The 24,333-nt window shown below is 39.6% G+C and overlaps 1 protein-coding gene across 1 annotated transcript; it reads left to right on the top strand.

Moving 5' to 3' along the window:
• Positions 1-886: 886 nt before the first annotated feature.
• On the top strand, positions 887-23,869 carry ppef2a (protein phosphatase with EF-hand domain 2a). The gene is made up of 17 exons (XM_064977453.1): positions 887-944; positions 4,275-4,283; positions 4,650-4,777; positions 5,368-5,422; positions 5,529-5,704; positions 5,813-5,927; positions 6,101-6,147; positions 6,293-6,459; positions 6,559-6,595; positions 17,014-17,163; positions 17,394-17,750; positions 18,783-18,968; positions 19,557-19,699; positions 19,802-19,908; positions 22,700-22,866; positions 23,111-23,198; positions 23,616-23,869. The coding sequence occupies exons 1-17, from the start codon at positions 890-892 to the stop codon at positions 23,867-23,869; spliced, it is 2,241 nt and encodes a 746-aa protein (XP_064833525.1). The 5' UTR covers positions 887-889.
• Positions 23,870-24,333: the final 464 nt, after the last annotated feature.

Here is a 24,333-nt window from a genome sequence, read left to right as displayed (position 1 = left end):
TAATGAGCTTAGTTCAACTGTCATACCCCATCAGAACCCAAGATATATGCTTGTTTTATCGAAACAGTGGCGGCGTGACCGCTTCGTTATTGTTCAAACCGCAGATTGGCCCTTTAAGATGGTCTCTTAACATTTTAGTGTTTCCTGAATGAAAAACGTGGAAGAGAAAAAAAGAAGAAGCAGAAGCAGAATAAAATGAATAGCTCAAATTATTATGGGAAGTAAGATGTTTGATAACAGATGTGATTAATTCAACATTAATTCCATAATGTTCCTCTTGTCAGCTCAATCAGAGAGATTGTGATTGTCAGATGTTATGTGATATACTTTTCATTTGTCTGTTTTTCCTTGATCTTATGTATATTAAACCCCCTAGTCCTTTAAAAACAACACTGACTTTCCATTTCAGAAACACAATCAGCTTATGAAACACAGAAATCAATACTCACAATGTCATAGAAACAACAGTATTTCCCATAATGGTTTGTTACATGATAGCCACAGGTAATTAATTACATTTCAGAAACTAAAAGTCACAATACATATTATAGGCCTTACCAAACTTGCCAAAGGGTCATGTAAAACTGTTTCAACATCTAATTTCATAGAAGTCATGGAATAAGTATAGAATTACATACATAGTCTCTACTGTAAGATTGAGGTCATTCAATGAGGCCCGAGGTGGGCCAGAAGATAACAAGATTAAAATGTTGTCTCAGGGAACATTATCACCATGCTCTCATTGGTTTCTGTGTAGTGGACATGTTTGTCTGGGTCGGATCTATTTTGGTCTTTCAGTGTTTGGCAGTGTGACATGGCCCAGTTTCTATAAATTGTGATTCTTTATATGTTTGCCTGACAGGAATAACCATTCCTGACAGGAATAACCATGGGATGTGGCGTCGCAAAGTCGAACAAGTTCCATACAAAAAAGGGGGGAAAAGGTAGGCCTAACCTGACAGTTGGGAGTCTTGTTCACTGGTCTTTATGTTCTACAACAGTGGTATTCAAAGTCGGGGTCGTGGGGATACTGCAGTGGGGTCGCAAAAATATTTAAAAAAATAAAATACAAGAAATAAGGAGTACAGATTATTGTATGGGACCATATATAAACGTTTTTGAGAACGGTCATTTGAAAAAATAAATGAGATTGAGTTAATGTAATTATTTGTTTAGTTTTGTTTAATTAGAATTGAGTGGGATGGGGTCATGAGAAATTCTTGGGGAAAAAATGGAAATTAAAGAAATTATTTTCAGTTGGGTCTCCACTGAAAAGTTTTGAATACCACTGCTCTACAAGCATGAATCATGTTTACATCTTACTTGTGTCATAGGCTAGCAGGTAGCTTAGCTTTTAAGAGTGTTTGTCCACTAACTGAAAGGATGCTAGTTCAGATCCCTGAGCTGACTTGGTGAAAAATCTGTTGATTTGCCCTTGGGTAAGACTTAACCCTAACTGTTCCTGTAAGTCAGACTGAATAAGATCAGCTGCTAAAATGTCATTGGTGTTGACATATGAAATGTATCATAACCACAATACATCAGGAAGGATAGAAAAAAGCATCCACTGATAATGATTTCCTGTAAATTATTTAAAAATGTTGTATTCTGTTTATCAACTTCAGTAAGATAGATATTCTAACCATACACCCCTCTATTTCTCATTTCTCAAAATAATGGAAGTTGCAATCGTCGCAGGTAAACTCAGAGTCCAGTGCCATATCTATCAGTCTTTCTCAAACTATTTTTGTCCCAGGAACCATATGGTTCCTCCTAATCTGAGGACGGTTTACATCAAATCTATTAAGATGCAGTCTGTGATCGCCCGAGTTAAAGGGGCAGTTGCTACATAATTAGTTATTTTTTTACTTATAAATTAGTTATACAGTATGTATCCATTGATTCTTGAAGAGTATAACATATTAATGCCTCGTGAGCTTAGTTCAACTGTAGTACCCCATCAGAAAATATAAGCTTGTTTAACTCCAATGTTTGCAATAAAGTAAATGTAAACAAACACTATGTAACCGCAAAACATGGTTAAAACTATAATTTTGATATCATGGATTGTTAGTCCTTGCATCCATAGCCCTGCCTATGTATTTGAGAGTGGTTACATTTCTCCAGCCCCATCCCTCAGCTTTTACCAAAATAGGGAGCAGCGTAAAAGGAAAGCAATTCCCTTTTATACACTTTTCTCTCTATGCGTATTCTGACATTGAATTTAAGCATGAGAATATTAAGCTATTCACCTGCTGTTCGTTTTGGGTGGAGATTGAATAAATGAAGGTGTGGCAGATACCCCGTATTCTGACCTTGACTTCATTCCCTAATAATTCCATTACCTTTACATGTGAGGATTCCATGAATAAGGTCTAACGAACCGGTTACAAATTGATAAGAGCTATTGATGTGAGCTAGGTAAATGAGTAATCCGTTTGGATAAGGGAATTGTAAATAAAAATGACATTTGTTTTAGACATATTTTTATCTTATAGACGCTGGAGACAAATGTAAAACCACTCATATACTGTGGCAGCAAACTGAAGCAACATATCAACTTTCCCACATCAAAGTTAATATGCTGTACCATTATGCAGAATTAAAATTGTACAGTCTTTTATCTTGCAGGGATGGGTTCTCTCGAATGTCTTACTTATAGGCTATCTCGACTTTCTCTATTTCATATTTCTATCATGATAAATATTAGCCACTATCAGTGTCGACTGTCAGTAGGCCTAATAACCACACATATTCAACTGTCAATTTACTGTAAGGTCCCTTTAGTTGGTATAACCTACATTTTTATTTCATACTTTGTTTTGTTTACTTTCATTTGCTTCCTCTGTAAATGTCATCAAGGCCATGTGGTTGTTGCTGAGGATCATTAGTTACAGTTGATAACAAGGTTTGAGGTCGGACATATTAGTGAGGTGGACAAAAAAAACATGTAGGCTAATTTAATGGTTATGGAGCAGAACGCAGACCAAACTGTAACCGTTTGAAGCCGGTGGTTAGTGCAGGCAAGTGCAGACAATAGACAAGGGTATATATAGCCTACTATTGTACACTATTCTCCCCATTATAATTCTATATAGACTTATCTTCCAACATTACCATGGGTTGAAGAACTGACTAAGGCAACTTTCAGGATAAGTCAAACCACTGTATTTTTGATTAATCAATATATTTTGTGCATAAAGGCTCTCCAAACCTGTTTTTTCTGATACAAAAATACTTTCCTAACATTAAATAATCTACAAGATCAGAGTATTTATTAATCTACCAATTTGTGGTCAAACGGAGACGAATGTGCATATGACTTTCTTTCATGGATTCCTGATATTCTGAACCCGCTCTCTCCATATATTCTAGTGAGTCTGTTGACAAAATTCAAACTAAAAGGGACACCGTATTTAAAGGGATGGCTCAAGATAAATGTACTGGAAACCTTATTGAATGAAAACTCTACGAGAAAATATGTTGGCCAGCAAGTAGGAGGGTTTTCAGCAGTTGAATTACATTTATTTCGATCGTGCAAGGTAACCACGCCTGCAGAGTGCTCTAAGTGACTGAATAAGGTAAGTCTGAAAACCAAATACTGAGAAGTGCATAAGAAAAGCCTACATTTTCTAAGTCTGAATCAGCCCCTTACAAATTAGTAACATATTGTATGAATTGGAATTCTTAGCATATCATACGAATTGCGAAAACATTTCGTAACATATCATACGAAATGGATGATGTACTACACAATTTAGCAACATTTTCGGGGACCCATTTTGGCTAGTGAGCATTACTTTCAAAGCTACTGGCTGATATTATACAAATGCTTTGGAGCATCACTTTAATGAGAGCTGTCTAAATTTCTGTCTGGTAACCATTTCAGGGAACAATGCCGATCCACCTACTAGAGATTGAGAAACATTGATAATGTATCCATTTCTCCATGCTTTATAAAGACTCCAACACAATTATCCAATTACAGCCAACTAAATATTGATGATGATCTATAGCCGGTTGGGTTGGCTGTAGTTGGATATATGTGTAGGAGCCTTTAGAGGATGTGTGTGCTCTTTTTTTATTTTAGCGATGTTCAAGCAATTTCTACAAAAATAAAGCATTGCCCTCTAGAAAATGTAGACCAATTTGCAGTATACACAGAATAATGGTGACTTTATCGCCTTTACCTCAAATCCTAACCTATTTGTATGTGTGTGAAATAATGTAATGTATTTTCTCTTATTTTTCTGTATCTGCAATGCTACATGAAGCCATCACATGTAAGCCCAAATGCTTCCCTTCTATGTTGATGTTGTTTACTTGTAAGGTAGCAGGTAACAGGAAACAGATGGAATGTTTACTGCAGGGTCAGTCTGGGTCAAAGGTCAAGGCTGTTGTTGTGTCCCATTAGCAAGGGTGGACTGGGACCAGAATCGGTCCAGGTATTTGTTACACAATGTCCTGACCTGGCATTGATAAATCAGGGCAATCAATGATCTGTTATAATACTGTTGTGATTATATATCTAATACTCTACTGTTGTGACCCACCTAGAGACATACAACCACATAATGCATGAACATACACAGGCATGTTCGTGGGTCTAGGTCTAGCACTGAATGGTCTCTCTCTATTCTGTCCAACAGCGATGAAGGCAGCTGTGTTGATCCAGCGCTGGTACCGTCAGTATGTGGCTCGTATGGAGATGAGACGCAGATACACCTGGAACATCTTCCAGTCTATAGAATACTCTGGGGAGCAGGCCCAGATCAAAGTGAGACCCTGTAGTCACCCTGTATATTAGTGTACAACTGCCAGAGACTTTATGGCACAGTTGGTAGTGCACTTGCCCTGCAACTACATGGTAGCTGGTTCATGCCCCTCCCCCCAGATGTTCCCCATGAATTGGTACACTACCTTCGAAGCAGTGGAGGCTGCTGAGGGGAGGATGGCTCATAATAATGGCTGGAACTGGACAAATGGAATGGCATCAAACCATGTGTTTGATGTATATGATACCATTCTGCTCCAGCCATTACCACGAGCCCTTCTCCCCTATAATGGTGTAACCTCCAATTAGTATCCTCCTTTGCTTCGAAGGACATGGCATATGAACGTAGAAAAAATAAGAAAGTAAAATATGTTTTTTTAAGAGAAAATGCAATATTGCAGGCTAATACACTTTCATTTACATAGCAAATAAATCATCCAAAAAGTGCAATATTAGTATTTACTTTGTGTGAGGAAAGGTTTAATACATAGTAATTTAACACAATCATACAGTTCCCCTGGTGAATAACTACTTATAGAATACTTTGTGAAACTTTGCTCAAGAAAATGTCTATCTCTTTCTTCTCTATGCAGCTTTACAATTTTCTTGGCTACCTCATGGACAACTTCAACCCAACTAGCACTGAACGTAAGACTTTCCCTGACCTTCTGTTGTGGCTTTTGTATACAATTGGGACCCTTATTTCTGTTTTCACGAAAGTTGTCATATTATACCTGTGGTTTCTCCACTACAGGCAACTTAATCTCCCACATATTCAGAGAGAATGAAGTGTGCCGCGATACAGAGTGGGAGAGGCACTTCTGCTATAAGAATATTGAGGTGCCAGAGATCTACTCAGGTCCCCATCTTATCTTCCCTCTGACTGTGGAACAAGTGGCTGCCATGGTAGAGGCCTTCAGGAATAAAAGAGTAGGTGCATTTATGTACAGTCAGAATGCAATTGATTCTCTGTTCCTAACTATAGCGCTTTAGCTTTATCACAAATCCCCTTCACTACACAACTGTTTCTCCCAGTAGCAGCTTCACTCGCGTTACGTTCTCCAACTTCTCCTGGAAACATGGAAGTTACTCCGAAAGCTGCCAAACATCAGTCGAATCTCCACCTGTCACAGCAAAGAAATCACCGTTTGTGGTGAGTAATAAATCACCACTGTTTTTTTTTGTTGTTGTCTCGATTCACCTCATTGAGGAGAGCAACCCTTTTCAAATGTTTTTTTTTTATATACCTTAAATTATACAAATATTGGTAAATTATAAACTGTAATAGTTATATCAGTGTATTGATACAGCATCGTTTCATCCAAGGTGATTTACATGGGCAGCTTGAAGACCTGCTGTTGATATTTTACAAGGTACTGTGCGTCACCTGCTACAATTTATCAGCTAAATACATATGAAATGAAATCATTATTTTCGTTGAAACTTTCCCCCATAAGAGATAGGAAGATTTACATTTAAGATGTTCATAGTCTGTTGTGTTTATTGTTTCCCCTGTAGAATGGCATGCCATCATTGGATCGGCCATATGTTTTCAATGGAGACTTTGTTGATCGAGGCAAAGATTCCATTGAGATTCTCCTCATCCTTTTTGCCTTCCTGCTCGTGTATCCAAACGATGTTCACCTCAACAGGGGAAACCATGAAGACCATATTGTCAACTTGAGGTATACAGTCAAAACACTGATCATGTACCAATTCAATCTATTTAATCATTTAAACAATCATATATTTTCAACTCTGGTATCTCTTTGTTGTTTGTTTAGGTATGGCTTCACCAAGGAGGTGTTGGGGAAATACAAGGTAGGTTTCATTTTAGAAAAGTTAAATAAATAAAGAACACATCCTGGTGAAGTGTTGACTAACACAAGATGAACTTGTCGTGGGCAGAAATATTTGACATGTGCATATAATATATAGAATATATTTTATAATAATATATAATATAATACAGTGCATATGATGTTATAAATACCTCACATGCAACTTGTAATAAGACCTATTAAAATGTTTATCTGACTCCATAAATTCAATTAGCAATATGCAAGAGACTACAGTTGAACCATGCACAATAAAGTATTATGGATTCAATAATATAATAATACTTTTAGAAAAAAATGTTATCTTTAATTTGCAATCAGTAGCAACTATGAGAATAGAACGGTTCAGAACTTTTGTGAAACATAACACAGTTGAAAAATATATGCCTAATAAAAAAGTAAAATAAATGAATAGTGTTACGAGATAGATGGGAGAGGTTGAGTGGAGCTGAAAGGTGGGATTATTAAAAACAAGATGACTAATGTGAAATATACTGTGTCTGTAAATTGTATATAGGTTCAGAATTTTGTGACTCAGCACAGTTAAAAATATAAGGCAAAATTGAACTGGATGGGCTTCAGAAATAGATGGGAGGGGTTGATGGTATTTGAAGGATGGGATTAAAAACAAACAAAAGATAACTATTGTAAAATACACTATGTCTATAAAATGTATATAGTATGTATAAGATGGAAGTAATTAGGGGAGGGGTGGTCGGGTTAGGAGAAAATAATAAAGGAACAAATATTTAAAAGAGATATGTGTGTATACATGTGTACAGATACGTGTAACCACAGAGATCATACATACAGTACCAGTCAAACGTTTGGACACACCTACTCATTCAAGGGTTTTTCTTTAGTTTTACTCTTTTCTACATTGTAGAATAATAGTGAAGACATCAAAACTATGAAATAACACATATGGAATCACATAGTAACCAAAAAAGTGTTAATCAAATCAAAAATCTATATTATATTTGAGATTATATATATTTACAAAAACATATATGGGGGATTGGAAATGATGCAGACAATTACATTGACAAAAGCTACAATCTATCTGCACTATTAAAGCTGATCCACCCCCGGAAGAAAATAAGAAACTATTATGGGTTTAGCTGACTAAGATGAATGAATGGTCATGAGAAGTGAATATCAAAGCAAGTATTATTTAATAACTTTATAAAATGAATGGGTTCTCATACAAGGCATAAAGCTTAATTTACAAGGCAATACTGAGATCAACAAAGCATTGTTCTAGCATATAGATTCTAAGGTTAATTTACAAGGCAAAGCATGGACAAAGAGATGATTACTAGGCCAGAGGCCTAGAAGCCTAAGAAATGAGAATTGATCATACAACCTTCCTCCATGGACTGGATACAGGATAAGAGAGAGAGCAAAGGCATTTAATTCAATTTATAACATCTGAAGGTTATACATTGTAGAATAATAGTGAAGACATCAAAACTATGAAATAACACATATGGAATCATGTAGTAACCAAAACAGTGTTCATCAAATCAAAATATGTATAATATTTGAGATTCTTCAAAGTAGCCACCCTTTCCCTTGATGACAGCTTTGCACACGCTTGGCATTCTCTCAACCCATTTCATGAGGTAGTCACCTGGAATGCATTTCAATTTACATTTACATTTAAGTCATTTAGCAGACGCTCTTATTCAGAGCGACTTACAAATTGGTGAATTCACCTTCTGACTAGGTCATGGGTGAACAAATTTGGAACATCATTTCCAAACCGCCATTGTTGGAAAAATAATGATTTTATATTGTACCAGACAGGACGTGATTGTGATAGTCAAGCCAATTTGAATCATGTCATGCACAACAGTACTACACCTTGGTGTCTCAGCTTTGCGCACGCACACACACGGATACCCACGGACACACTTCATCCCCTATTCCCCTAGTGATGAATGTCCTCCGGGGGGGTGGGGTGGGGGGGGGGCAGTAGGGGACGCGGGCGCAGCCATCCTTCATTCCTGTGCCACCTGGCTTTACTGAGAGAGACAGATCTATGACTGGCAAGGTCCTCTTGTTACTAAATGGGCTGACCAGTGCCTGGCAACCACATCTTTTATGGTTAGGACTTGAGGGAACAGCATGACTCAAGGAGAGGGAGAGTGGGGAGGCAAAGGAGAGGAGAGGAGGGAGATGTGGGGGGGACAAAGGAGGAGAGAAAGAGCTGAGGGGAGGGGCAGCACAACTCAAAGAGAAAGGAGGAAGGGTGAGTGCAGAGCTTTGCGGTCTCTAAGTTGGTCTGGCTAGTGTCAACGGGTAAGAAATATGGAGGTTGCCAATAATGATGATTTAAAAGAGGGCTTGGTAATCATGGTGGAGAGTGAGTGTTGACAAGACAGTAGGAAGTGTGTGTAGCTGTGTTCCCAAAGGAAACAGTTGTATCTGCTTATCAAACCATTACAGGTACAACTGCATTTAGTGAGCTGGTTTAACTAAACATGGATCATTCTTTTCATCAATTCAGAAAACAACATTACCATTATGATGTCTTGACCCGTTTGTATGATTTGTGTTCCTGTTTACTATAACATTTTTAAAAAGGGGTTGTTTTGGGACATCGGCTGCGTTCCGATTCTCTACCCTTCTCCTGAAGTGTGCACTTACACACTCCCGTCATGGATTTAAAAGGAATGAACTGGTGTGAGGAATATGGTGGAAACTCCTTCCAGAAATGCTCGCACCAATCCAATGCTTTCATTGCACCAATCCAATGCATGATGATTGGGAGTGAACACCTCTGGAGAAGGGTAGAATCGGAATATGAAGAGGATAGTGGGTTACTCTAGCAAAGTCATTGGTGGAGGGACACAAAGCCAAAAGGCCATGTCCTCATACGGGACCTGACCACAGTCACACCTCTGAATACCAGATGGGTCTCACACACACACACACACACACCCTTTCCCAATAGAAACTGTTCTAACCTCGCACTATTACAATAGCAGCACACATGTACCTCAGACATACCCGTGGTACTAAGTCTGGATACTGTATTAACCAGATTATATACTGTATTTAACATTTGTTGGTACAGTTTTAATATTTAGTCAAGAATAGATTAATGTTGCCCCAAGAGGAGATCAAAAATTATGTTTTAAAGCTTTGAATAACAACAAATGTCTGCCTGTCACTTTGGTAAAAGCCTGAGGAATGGGGCAGGAGAAAGACTCTCGCATTAATAGACAGAGCTATGGATGTGAAGACTGACCAAGTTATTTAATGGATATTTTGAAGGGTTCTGATTGGGTAATAGAGTTGAACTAAGCTCATCGGGAAAAAGTTATATTCTTCAAGAATAAAGGCCGAGGTGATGACAAAATTTAAAATCAGCCGGTGATTGTCAAGCAAATAACGGTCTCACGGTAATTGACCGTTAATTAACAAACACATTGAGCATCACCTAGCTTCCACACAGCCTACAAGCCTCTGATGCAGACCCCCGGAACCTCCACATTCCAAGTGTAATAAATCCATGCGACATAGTCCATACCATTCAATAAATGCATTATTTATTTTAGAGGTCTAAAGAAACATAATATGAAGAAAATGTAGTCTATTTCAGAAGAAAAGAATAGCGTACTGAGTTTTCCTTATGTTAGGTCCTGATCTAGCTATGCTATATGGCTGTGGGCTACACCAGTTCACTTAGCAGACAAGATTATATTAGAATTCTGTGGCGTTATTTTATAGTTAGAAGAATATGATATTTTCTCCAAAAGTTCAGGGAATGAGCAAAAGTGTTGGGCGGTTAACAAAGAAACAGGCACTCCTACATGCTTAATTTAGAGTTATTAACCTCTCTGGGATATGTGGGATGCTAGCGTCCCACCTGGCAAAAAGCCAGAGCGCCATATTCAAATAAATTACTATAAAAATCAAACTTTCATGAAATCACAGACTTTAATTTGTATCGTACGTGTTGTGAATCCAGCCAACATGTCAGATTTTGAAAAGGCTTTTCGGCGAAAGCAAACGATGCTATTATCTGAGGATAGCACCTCCGTAAACAAAGAGAGAGAAGCATATTTCAACCCTGCAGGCGTGACACAAAATGCAGAAATAAAAATATAAATCATGCCTCGAGCTTCATCTGTTGGCACTCCAATATGTCCCATAAACATCACAAATGGTCCTTTTGTTCGATTAATTTAGTCGATATCCAAAATGTCAATTTATTTCAAGCGTTTGATCCAGAAAAACACCGGTTCCAACTTGCGCAACGTGACTACAAAATATCTCAAAAGTTACCTGTAAACTTTGCCAAAACATTTCAAACTACTTTTGTAACACAACTTTAAGTATTTTTTAAAGTAAATAATCGATACAATTGAAGACGGGATGATCTGTGTTCAATACAGGAAAAAAACAAACTGATGCTGCCTTTCTGGTCACGTGCCTCGAACAAACAGTACACTTGAAGTGACCCTCATTTTTAACAGGGCTACTTCATTCCACAAAAGAAAAACCTCAACCAATTTCTAAAGACTGGTGACATCCAGTGGAAGCAGTAGGAACTGCAAGAAGGTACACGAGAAATCTGGATTCCCAATGAAAACTCATTGAAAAGAGAATGCCCTCAAAAAACAACAACAATCTGAATGGTTTATCTCTCTGGGTTTCATCTGCTACATAAGTTCTGTTATACTCACAGACATGATTCAAACAGTTTTAGAAACTTCAGAGTGTTTTCTATCCAAATTTACTAATAATATGTATATCTTATCTTCTGGGGATGAGTAGCAGGCAGTTGAATTTGGGCATGCATTTCATCCGGACGTGCAAATACTGCCTCCTGTCACCAAGAAGTTAATATAACAAGGTTTGCCTTGTTAAATGTTCATTTGTGGAATTAGGGATCCTGAGTGGGGTAGTAGTCTAAGGCACTGTATCGCAGTGTTAGAGGCAGTGCTAGAGGGTGTCAGGATTTGGCCAGGGTTGTTCCGGGTTTTGGTCAGTAGATGCCCCCATTGTGCTTTTTGTCCCTATGTTTTTCCCTTGATCCCCATTATTATTTGCACCTGTGTCTCGTTTCCCCTGATTGTATTTAAACCCTTTGTTTCCCTCAGTTCTGTGCTCTGTGTTTGTATGTTAGCACCCTGCCCTAGTGTTCTGTGTGCTCTTGTCGATTCCGGGTGACGTTCTTGTGGTATTCTGTTTTTTGTTTTTGTTTATTTTTGGTGAGTTTCTTTTGAGGTCTTTTTGTGTTTTTCCTACCACCTTTTGGATTTGCCATTTTTTGTATTTTAGGATTTTTTCTTTATTAAATACACCGTCTTAAGTACTGCTGTGTCTGCCTCATCTTCTGGGTTCTGCTGTCTATTCGTGGCTCAGTTGGTTAAGTGACTGTTTCTCACTCCGGAGACCCAGGTTCGAAACCGGGTCCTGACAGAGGGTTCAATCCCGGGCTGTATCACAACCGGCCATGCTAGAGGGTTCGATCCCGGGGAGGGTTTGGCTGGGGTGGGCCATCATTGTAAATAAGAATGTCTTCTTAACTGACTTGTCTAGTAAAATAAAGGTTAAATAAATAAAAATATGAGTTTCAGCCAATCAATTGTGTTGTGACAAGGTAGGGGTGGTATACAGGAGACAGCTCTATTTGGTAAAAGACATAGTCTAGAACAGCTCAAATAAGCAAAGAGAAATGACAGTCCATCATTACTTGAAGACAGGAAGGTCAGTCAATATGGAACATTTCAATAACTTTGAACCTTTCTTCAAGTGCAGTCGCAAAACCATCAAGAGCTATGATGAAACTGGCTCTCATGAGGTCCGCCACAGGAGAGGAAGACCCAGAGTTACCTCTGCTGCAGAGGACAAGTTCATTAGAGTTAACTGCACCTCAGATTGCAGGCCAAATAAATGCTTCACAGAGTTCAAGTAACAGACACATCTCAACCTCAACTGTTCAGAGGAGACTGTGTGAATCAGGCCTTCATGGTCGAATTTCTGCAACAACAAAAAAACACTACTAGAGGACATCAATAAGAAGAAGAGACTTGAGCAAGAAACACTAGCAATGGACATTAGACCAGTGGACATCTGTCCTTTGGTCTGTTGAGTCCAAATGTGAGATTTTTGGTTCCAACCGCCATGTCTTTATAGACTCAGAGTAAGTGAACAGATGATCTCCGCATGTGTGGTTCCCACCGAGAATAGTGGAGGAGGAGTTGTGATGGTGTGGGGTGCTTTACTGGTGACACTGTCAGTGATTTATTTAGAATTCAAGGCACACTTAACCAGCATGGCTACCACAGCATTCTGCAGCGATATGCAATCCCATCTGGTTTGCGCTTAGTGGGACTATCATTTGTTTTCAACAGGACAATGACCCAAAACACACTTCCAGGCTGTGTAAGGGCTATTTGACCAAGAAGGAGAGTGATGGAGTGCTGCATGACCTGGTCTCTACAATCACCAGGACCTCAAGCCAATTGAGATGGTTTGGGATAAGTTGGATCAAAGAGTGAAGGAAAATCAGCCAAGTGCTCAGCATATGTGGGAACTCCTTCAAGACTGTTGGAAAAGCATTCCTCGTGAAGCTGGTTGAGAGAATGCCAAGAGTTTGCAAAGCTGTCATCAAGGCAAAAGGTGGCGACATTGAAGAATCTAAAATCTAAAATATATTTTGATTTGTTTAAAACTTGTTATGGCTGCAATCCCCCTATCGGGATAAGTGTCATCAACAACCGCTGAATAGCATAGCGCTACATACAATAAATATTACTATAAATATTTATATTCATGAAATCACAAGTGCAATATAGGAAAACACAGCTTAGCGGCTAAGCACAGCTAAGCCTTAGCCTTTTGTTAATTCATCTGTCGTGTCAGATTTTGAAATTATGCTTGACAGCAAAAGCAATCCAAGCGTTTGTGTAAGTTTATCGATCGCACGATAAAAACATTAAGTACACTTAGCATCAGGTAGCTCGGTCACGAAAATCAGAAAAGCAATCAAATGAATCGTTTACCTTTGATGATCTTCGGATGTTTTCACTCACGAGACTCCCAGTTACACAACAAATGTTCCGTTTGTTCCATAAAGATGATTTTTATATCCAAAATACCTCTGTTTGTTTGTCGCGTTATGTTCAGAAATCCACAGGAAAGAGCGATAACGACAACGCAGACAAAATTCAAAATAGTTTCCATAATGTCCACAGAAATATGTCAAATGTTTTTTATAATCAATCCTCAGGTTGTTTTTAAAAATATATAATCGATAATATATCAACCGCAAATGTTTTTCACAGTAGGAGAGGGGAAAACAATGGCTGTCCAAATTCTGTTGCGCAAGCAAAACTCATGTGACCACTTGACGCGATGTTATCGTTCTGGCTAATTTTTCCAAATAAAAGCCTGAAACAATGTCTGAAGAATGTTGACACCTTGAGGAAGCGATAGGAAAAGGAATCTGGTTCATATCCCTTTAAATCCAGCAAAGGGAGGCTATGGAACAAGGAGTTTTCAAAATAGAAGCAACTTCCTATTTGGATTTTCCTCAGGGTTTCGCCTGCAATATCAGTTCTGTTATACTCACAGACAACATTTTGACAGTTTTGGAGACTTTAGAGTGTTTTCTATCCAATACTACTAATAATATGCATATAATAGCAACTGAGACTGAGGAGCTGGCCGTTTACAATGGGCACCTTTTCATCCTAGCTACTTAATACTGCCCCTGCAGCCATATGAAGTTAACACTTTTTTGGTTACTACATGATTCCATATGTGTAATTTCATAGTTTTGATGTCTTCTCTATTATTCTACAATGTAAAAAATAGTTTAATAAAAAACAAAAACCCTTGAATGAGTAGCTGTGTCCAAATTTTGACTGGTACTGTATATAGATAGCATCAGAGGTATCCTCAGTGAACAAGTTTCAGATAGAAACTATACATGGATACTATAGTATTATTATATCACATTCAATATTCAATGTTCTGGATACTGTACCAGAGACACAGTTGAAGTCAGAAGTTTACTTACACCTTAGCCAAATACATTTAAACGCAGTTTTTCACAATTCCTGACATTTAATCCTAGTAAAAATGATTCCCTGTCTTAGGTCAGTTAGGATCACTACTTTATTTAAAAAATATGAAATGTCAGAATAATAGTAGAGAGAATTATTTATTTCAGCTTTTATTTCTTTCATCACATTCTCAGTGGGTCAGAAGTTTGCATACACTCAATTAGTATTTGGTAGCATTGCCTTTAAATTGTTTAACTTGGTTCAAACGTTTCGGGTAGCCTTCCACAAGCTTCCCACAATACGTTGGGTGGATTTTAACCCATTCCTCCTGACAGAGCTGGTGTAACTGAGTAAGGTTTGTAGGCTTCCTTGCTCGCAGATGCTTTTTCAGTTCGGCCCACACATTTTCAATAGGATTGAGGTCAGGGCTTTGTGATGGCCACTCCAAAACCTTGACTTTGTTGTCCTTAAGCCATTTTGCCATTTTGGAAGTATGCTTGGGGTCATTGTCCATTTGGAAGTCCCATTTGCGACCAAGCTTTAACTTCCTGACTGATGTCTTGAGATGTTGCTTCAATATATCCACTTAACTGTCCTACCTCATGATGCCATCAATTTTGTGAAGTGCACCAGTCCCTCCTGCAGCATAGCACCCCCACAACATGATGCGGCCACCCCTGTGCTTCACGGTTGGGATGTTGTTCTTCGGCTTGCAAGCCTCCCCCTTTTTCCTCCAAACATAACAATGGTCATTATGGCCAAACAGCTCTATTTTTGTTTCATCAGACCAGAGGACATTTCTCCAAAAAGTACGATCTTTGTCCTCATGTGGAGTTGCAAAGCGTAGTCTGGCTTTTTTATGAGCAGTTTCGGAGCAGTGTCTTCTTCCTTGCTGAGCGGCCTTTCAGGTTATGTCGATATAGGACTCGTTTTACTGTGGATATAGATACTTTTGTACCTGTTTCCCCAGCATCTTCAAAAGGTCTTTTGCTGTTGTTTCTGGGATTGACTTGCACTTTTCGCACCAAAGTACGTTAATCTCTAGGAGACAGAACGCGTCTCCTTCCTGAGCGGTATGACGGCTGCGTGGTCCCATGGTGTTTATACTTGCGTACTATTGTTTGTACAGATGAACGTGGTACCTTCAGGCATTTGGAAGTTTCTCCCAAGGATGAACCAGACTTGTGGAGGTCTACAATTTTCTTTCTGAGGTCTTGGCTGATTTCTTTTGATTTTCCCACGATGTCAAGTGAAGAGGCACTGAGTTCGAAGGTAGGCCTTGAAATACATCCAGAGGTACACCTACAATTCACTCAAATTATGTTAATTAGCCTATCAGAAGCTTCAATATCCATGACATAATTTTCTGGAATTTTCCAAGCTGTTTAAAGGCACAGTCAACTTAGAGTATGTAAACTTCTGACCCACTGGAATTGTGATATATTGAATTATAAGTGAAATTATCTGTCTGTAAACAATTGTTGGAAAAAGTACTTGTGTCATGCATAAAGTAGATGTCCTAACCGACTTGCCAAAAGTATAGTTTGTTAACAAGACATTTGTGGAGTGGTTGAAAAACTTAATGACTCCAACCTAAGTGTATGTAAACTTCCAACTTTAACTGTTCATTTTGGCTCCCCAGAGGAGGAAGGGCTGACCAGTCTTTGGGCATTGTCCTATCCTTGTGTCCCTGAACCATTGCCATGCAGCTCCAGGTGACAGAGAACTCACAAATTAGGGCCATGCCCACAAGCTCACTGAAGTCTGATGTCAGTCTCATGTAGGACTGTAAATACGTGCAGGATGTTCAGAATAGTTTGTTGACCATATGGCATTAAATCCTCTTTATCCTACTTATAAAACATCAGGAAAATCTCTTTGCTATCTAAATAGTATCTTTATTTAATACTTCGATAACTTGGAATCACAACTATAAACTGCAATTGGCTCGCTCATTGCTCAGAGTTTAAAATGGGTGTATTTCCACATTCAATGTGGGTCACTCACTGACTCATAACGTCCAGTTAAAGGATTAAGAGGTTGCTAAACAAGATGACTTAAGGTCATCAGTGTTCTCTCAATGTGCCGGTTACAGGTTACAGCGAGTCAGGATGATCAGTGGCTTTACTGTACTTACGCCCACACAGCAATGCACTCTTGGATCTTTACCCAGATTCTAAACATGCATCAAAACAGTACAGCTAAAGTGATTATTTGTTTACACTGGTTTGAAAGCCAGATCAGTTTGACATACATTTTTTAAACACAATTCCCAAATTTGCTGGCACATATAGGGACAAAATGTCACACTCGTTTCATCTATTCAACAATGCAGTGATGAATTATAATTGTAGTTCATTTCCCTTGTCCTCAGATGCACGGCAAGAGGATCCTAAAGCTGCTTCAGAAGATCTTCAGCTGGTTGCCCCTGGCAACAGTCATCGATCAGAAAGTGTTGATCCTGCATGGGGGCATCTCCAACACCACGGACCTCTGCCTCATAGCCAGAGTGGACAGACACAAAGTAAGTGAGACTTTCTCTAGACAAATGTAGTTTCTATCAATCAATCAATCAAAAATATGGTGGAACATACACTGTACAAACATGAAGAAAAGGGAAAACGGTCCATTTCCACGGACTGACAAAGAGGACAGATGTAAATGTTAATAAATTATTTCATATAATTGAAATGATGCCTTTGTGTTCTCTCTCCCTCCCCGTTTCTCTATCTCTATTTCTCTGTCGTCTCCCAGTACGTGTCAGCCCTGAGGCCTCCTAAGAAGAGGACACAATACCCAGTGAGTCAGTCCTCTGTGGACTTGGACATGGAAGACGACCTGTCAGGCACCAAGAACAACCAGCGCCGGGTCTCCCTGATCAAGGCCAACTCCTTCGGACCCCGGGATGGCTTCCAGCGCCGCTCACTCCAGGACTTTTCCGGCAGGGTCCCCCGAACCGTTGACGAGGAGATAGAGGTGCGGCGGAGGCAGTCCGGCTTCATCAAGGGCGGCTTCAGCCACAGTCAGGGGGAACTCAATAACCTGGCCGTCTCCTCAGCGTCGCAGGAATCCACCGACACAGTAGACACTACCGTAGAGGAGTGGAAACAGGTGAGGAATTCCGGCTGGGGATGTGTTGTAGGCTAGAGAGGTGGTTTGGTGAGCTGTGCTGTGTGATGAGTAACAGTAAACCTTGTCTGAGACCTGACGACTTTAGCCTTTAGCTCTATACAGGTTCTATACTCAGTCAGTTACTCATGATTGGTTGTTAAACACCACCGCAGCACTAGGAGTGCTCTATGCTCTGTTTGTGTATGTCGCAGATTGACATTTACTGTCATGATTCTTTCCCTTGAGCCGGAACTGAGAGGTTTCCACTAGATCAAAGGTAGGCAACCCTGGTCCTGGAGTGCCGCAGGCGCTAGATGGACCAGCTGCAATTTCTATATCATACAAATTAATGAAAACAAAAATCTTAGTTTAAGGCAATAGGGTTTACAGTGTGGTTAAGGTTAGAGTTAAGGTTAGGGTTAGGTTTAAAATCAGGTTTTATGACTTTTTGGCTGTGCCAGTTAGTCACCACTCTGCAGAGCTGCCTCCAGGGCAAGACTCATGACAGTAAATGCCAACCTGCCTACAGTCACTTACTTAGTCATAGACTAAAACAGAGGACCGTTAATCCGTCAACCTGAATAACAGTCTTGTTTTCCAATTTGCCATCTGTTTTACAAGCAGACACTTTTCAGGACAAACCCTCATTTTACAAGAGGCGCCAACTACATTTTGTTTTCTTCACTTTAACTCAATGATGAAGGTTAATGTGTCTTACAGTACAATAGTTATTCAACTGAATCCATCACAGTATTTTAAGGAAAATCTGTCTCCTAAATGGTGAATGATTGTCGGCAGTATGTAGTATATACTCTGATATAATATAAGCACTAGCTAAAAGTAGTGTACTGTTAAGGGAATAGAGTGTCATTTGAGATACAACCATGGTCTTCTCACCTCTATATCTACTTATAGCCCTATACCAGTCATTTGTTTACTGTCATTTTTGATTTCCTTATGATAGCCTATTGTAAAGTCCTTAGGTCTGACAAAAATGCTAATAATTTTACAATGTATTATTTATATGACTAGATTCTGGACCTACTGTGGAGTGACCCCATGTCTCAGAATGGCTGCATACCCAACGAGGTGCGGGGAGGAGGCTGCTACTGGGGGCCAGACGTCACCCAGGACTTCCTGGACAGACACAACATGCAGCTCATCATCCGCTCCCACGAGTGCAAGCAGGATGGCTACGAGTTTTGCCACAACCGCAGGGTGAGAACAGTCAAGCTAAAGGTGTCTAAGGGATTACATAAAATGGGTAAGACTAGGGCCTCTATCCAAACAGTGTCTCAGAGTAGGAGTGTGGATATATTACACTTCCACCTGTCCATATAACCATATTCATCATGATCTAAACAGCAAATCTGATGTCAGATCAGCAATACTCTGAGACGTGACCTGATCATAAAACACTCTAGACCCTCTTTATACGCTATAACTAGGGCCACAGGTTTGTCCTAGTCAGGTCATGTGGCCAGGAACAACTCCTGGCCTTGGTAATGGCATATTTTGAATGCTAAGTCCCATTTATGCCCACTGTCCTGTCGTGACATAGGCCTACACTAAAGTCTTATCTCACTTGGCAGAAGGGAGCAGTTGCTCCACCATACTTTTGAGCTTATATTCTATAAGAGTAACAGGTGCCAGTAATCAGTTCCGGTGAGCCTACATTTGCTGCTCACTTGCTTTAGTCAGCCTAAATTTGTGTGCTTTGAAAGTGCAGTACCAGAGGTTTCTGGAAACTAAAACACTGCTTTTCACTGTTTGGTAATTCTGTATTGTTTACAATTTGTACAACAGGTCCTCACACTGTTCTCTGCCTCCAACTACTATGAAGTGGGCAGCAACAGAGGGGCCTACGTGAAATTGGGACCAGACCTAGTGCCTTATTTGATTCAGTACCAGGCTAGCAGTATGACTCGAGAACTCACCCTCAGGAAAAAGTAAGCTACAACAGACAATGGGAAATAATTTAGATGAGTAAAATGAAGATTATTAAATTGATGTGGACAGAGTTTGATCTGTTCTCCCTGTCTGGACTACAGTGTGGGGAAGGTGGAACATTCAGCCCTCAAGGTCCTGCGGGAACAGCTGTTTGCACACAAATCTGACCTCGTCAGTGCCTTCCAAGAGTTTGACAAAGACAAAACAGGTGTCGTATCAATTGACATAGCCATGATCAAATATTCCCCCAAAGGATTAAGATTTATGTGATTTAATACCATTTACACCCTTTAATTGTTTATACTCATATTTCATGAGATATAATATCTCTTATTTTGTAGTTATTTTGGGGGGGGATTAGATCAACTATGAAATTAGCAGATAAAATGTAAGTCTATCAAATTACATTACTTGAATCCTTTTGGATTCTTTTTTTTCTACAACCCCCTGCCCTGGTTGGAGAACTCGTTCTCGTTCTCTCGAGTTCTCCAACCAGGGCAGGGGGTGGTAGAAAAAAAAGAATCCAAAAGGATTCAAGTAATGTAATTTGATAGACTTACATTTTATCAGCTAATTTCATAGCTGATCTAATCCCCCCCAAAAAACAACCAAGTAATGTATGTATGTATGTATGTATGTATGTATGTATGTATGTATGTATGTATGTATGTATATATATATATATACACAGTACCAGTCGAAAGTTTGGACACACCTACACATTCAAGGGTTTTTCTTTATTTGTACTATTTTCTACATTTTCTATTTAACATGTACAGAATCATTTAGTAACCAATAAAGTGTTAAACAAATCAAAATATATTTTATCTTTGATATTATTTTATTTATACCATTTTCTACATTGTAGAATAATAGTGAAGACATCAGAACTGTGAAAAAACACATGTAGTCACCAAAATTATTTTTAACTAAACAAAATATTTGGAAGGAAATTCCACAAATGAACTTTTAACAAGGCACACCTGTTAATTGAAATGCATTTATGGTGACTACCTCATGAAGCTGGTTGAGAGAATGCCAAGAGTGGGCAAAGCTGTCATCAAGGCAAAGGGTGGCTACTTTGAAGAATCTCAAATATAAAATATATTTTGATTTGTTTTAACACTTTTTTCTTTACCACATGATTCCATATGTATTTTTTCACAGTTCTGATGTCTTCACTATTATTCTACAGTGTAGAAAATAGTAAAAATAAAGAAAAACCCTTGAATGAATAGGTGTGTCCAAACGTTTGACTGGTATTCTTATATATATATATATATAGTTGAAGTCGGAAGTTTACATACACTTAGGTTGGAGTCATTAAAACTCGTTTCTCAACCACTCCACAAATTTCTTGTTAAAAAACTACACTTTTGGCAAGTCGGTTAGGACATCTACTTTGTGCATGACACAAGTAATTTTACCAACAATTCTTTACAGGCAGATTATTTCCCTTATAATTCACTGTATAACAATTCCAGAAGTTTACATACACTAAGTTGACTGTGCCTTTAAACAGCTTGGAAAATTCCAGAAAATGATGTCGTGGCTTTAGAAGCTTCTGATAGGCTAATTGACATAATTTGTGTCAATTGGAGGTGTACCTGTGGATGTATTTCAAGGCCTCCCTTCAAACTCAGTGCCTCTTTGCTTGACATCATGGGAAAATCAAAAGAAATCAGCCAAGACCTCAGAAAGAAAATTGTAGACCTCCATATGTCTGGTTCATCATTGGGAGAAATATCCAAATGCCTGAAGGTACCACGTTCATCTGTACAAACAATAGTATGCAAGTATAAACACCATGGGACCACGCAGCCGTCATACCACTTAGAAAGGAGACACGTTCTGTTCCTAGAGATTGATGTACTTTGGTGCAAAAAGTGCAAATCAATCCCAAAACAACAGCGAAGGACCTTGTGAAGATGCTGGAGGAAACCGGTACAAAAGTATCTATATCCACAGTAAAACGAGTCCTATATCGAGATAACCTGAAAGGCCGCTCAGCAAGGAAGAAGACACTGCTCCAAAAGCACACAAAAAAAGACAGACTATGGTTTGCAACTGCACATGAGGACAAACATGGTACTTTTTAGAGAAATGTCCTGGAGTCTGATGAAACAAAAATATAACTGTTTGGCCATAATGACCGTTATGTTTGGAGGAAAAAGGGGAGGCTTGCAAGCCGAAGAACAACATCCCAACCGTGAAGCACAGGGGTGGCAGCATCATGTTGTGGGGGTGCTATGCTGCAGGAGGGACTGGTGCGCTTCACAAAATTGATGGCATCATGAGAAGGACAGTTAAGTGGATATATTGAAGCAACATCTCAAGACGTCAGGAAGTTAAAGCTTGGTCGCAAATGGGTCAGTGACCCCAAGCATACTTCCAAAGTTGTGTCAAAATGGCTTAAGGACAACGAAGTCAAGGTATTGGAGTGGCCATCACAAAGCCCTGACCTCAATGCCATAGAAAATTTGAGGGCAGAACTGAAAAAGCGTCTGCGAGCAAGGAGGCCTACAAACCTGATTCTGTTACACCAGCTCTGTCAGGAGGAATGGGCCATAATTCACCCAACTTATTGTGGGAAGCTTGTGGAAGGCTACCCAAAATGTTTGACCCATACTAATTGAGTGTATGTAAACTTCTAACTCACTGGGAATGTGATGAAAGAAATAAAAGCTGAAATAAATAATTCTCTCTACTATTATTCTGAAATTTCACATTCTTAAAATAAAGTGGTGATCCTAAACTGACCTAAGACAATTTTTATTAGGATTAAATGTCAGGAATTGTGCAAAACTGAGTTTATATCTATTTGCCTAAGGTGTAAGTAAACTTCCGACCTCAAGTGTGTGTGTGTGTGTGTGTGTGTGTGTGTGTATATATATATATGTGTGTGTGTGTGTGTGTGTATATGTGTGTATATATATATATATATATATATATATATATATATATGCTAAGTAGTCCCCTCCTCCCTGTTTCCAACACAGGGCTGGTGTCTCTGAATGACTGGGCTACGGCGGTAGAGAGTGTGCTGCGTCTAGGCCTACCCTGGAGGATGCTGCGCTTTCAGCTGGCCACCTGCAAGACCCCGGGGGGCATGTTGGACTACCAGGAGTGGTTCCAGGAACTCTCCATAAAAGAGCCACAAATGGAGGTAATGGCATGTTACGTCTGTCATTTAACTTTCATATTGACGATACTGATCAAATCCTTGTGGATGTACATACTTCTGTCCCAACAGGCTAATTGTGTTTGTTTGTCTTGTCCAAGCATACATGTTTATATAGCATTCTGTGGGAACACAGCTGTATGTCATGACACACCTCTTATTTCAAAACCTGATGCCATAGAAAACAATTGGTGTTCACAGACAACTCTCCCCTTGATTGCCTATGCAGCACATCGATCAGGGTTTGCTGGAGACCCTGTACCGCCATCGCGCCACCTTGGAGACCATCTTCAGAATAGTGGATTTAGACAACTCGGGTAACAATACTCCTTTACTCCGCCTTCATTTCATGTGTTGTTTCGTCAGGTGAATGTTTTGATCGCACAAGACGTGACGTCAACTACCGGTTACCTGTGTTATTTGTTTGGGGCACATAGTTTGCATACGTACATATGTAAGTACACTCAGACATATGCCGTACTTATTGAGGCCAACCTCCCTGTAGTCTGTCTGTGGGGTGTTCAAGCTAACGTCAGCAGTAGGTTGATTTAGGATTACCCCACTGGTCTTCCAGTATCACACCCAGCCAACTGACGCCAGCCATGCTACTTATCTCTCCCCTCATCCCACTGGCTCTCCATCTCTCCTCCATCTTTCCTTCCCTTCTCTCCTCTCAACCATTATCTCCTGTCTCTCCCTTCACTCTCTCTCCCCCTCTTTCCGCCTCCCTGCAGGGTTCATCACAATGGAGGACTTCCGTCAGACGTGGAAGCTGCTGAGTGCCTTCTTAAAGATGGAGATCACTGACGAGGCTATCTCGGACCTGTCCGTCACCATAGACACCAACCAGGACGGCAACATTGACATCGATGAGTTCATGGAGGCCTTCCGGCTGACAGACAAGAAAAGCCGGCTGGAGAGGGGAAAGAGCATGTTTATGGGGACCACCACTGACCTGACCAAACTAGAGGGGGACCCCAATATATGAGGGATTAGTTGGACTGGAGGGGGAGCCCAATATATGAGGGATTAGTGGGACTGGAGGGGAAGCCCAACAAGTATGTAGTAGTTTGAGTAAAAAAACAAAAAAAACAGACACTATCCACTCAACACCTACAAACTACTACTAGTGGGAGAAGTTCTGTATGGAGAGAGAGAATGTAAGAGACTGCTTGTTTATTACCTCAGGGGCTATGGAGGTAGCGCACAAATAAACAAGCCAACAAGCTGCTTTGATCATTGACGCACATTGAGACACTGAGACTATGGAGTGTTACAGCAGTGTTGATTAGGCTAGAAGGTGGATAGCAGACAATCTCCTTGGTGATTAGAGCGTATGGCTGGATTTTATTTTCGTCATAGGTTGAAGTTCAAGAAGAGACCACAGAGTGATGTAGTTTTGGATTAATTCAGTATGTATGCAGATGCAGAGGCCAACAATAAATATACACA

This window comes from Oncorhynchus masou, chromosome 1 (assembly GCF_036934945.1).
Source record: "Oncorhynchus masou masou isolate Uvic2021 chromosome 1, UVic_Omas_1.1, whole genome shotgun sequence".
Classification (NCBI taxonomy): domain Eukaryota; kingdom Metazoa; phylum Chordata; class Actinopteri; order Salmoniformes; family Salmonidae; genus Oncorhynchus; species Oncorhynchus masou.
The sequence above is the reverse complement of the archived record's forward strand: the minus strand, read 5'-3'. Positions and strand labels throughout refer to the sequence as shown.

Coding starts and splice junctions, on each gene's coding strand:
- ppef2a (XM_064977453.1), top strand. CDS start 890: ATGGGATGTGGCGTCGCAAAGTCGAACAAGTTCCATACAAAAAAGGGG. Junction 6,460..6,558: donor GACCATATTGTCAACTTGAG/GTATACAGTCAA, acceptor TTGTTTGTTTAG/GTATGGCTTCACCAAGGAGG. Junction 17,164..17,393: donor CCAGAGTGGACAGACACAAA/GTAAGTGAGACT, acceptor GTCGTCTCCCAG/TACGTGTCAGCCCTGAGGCC.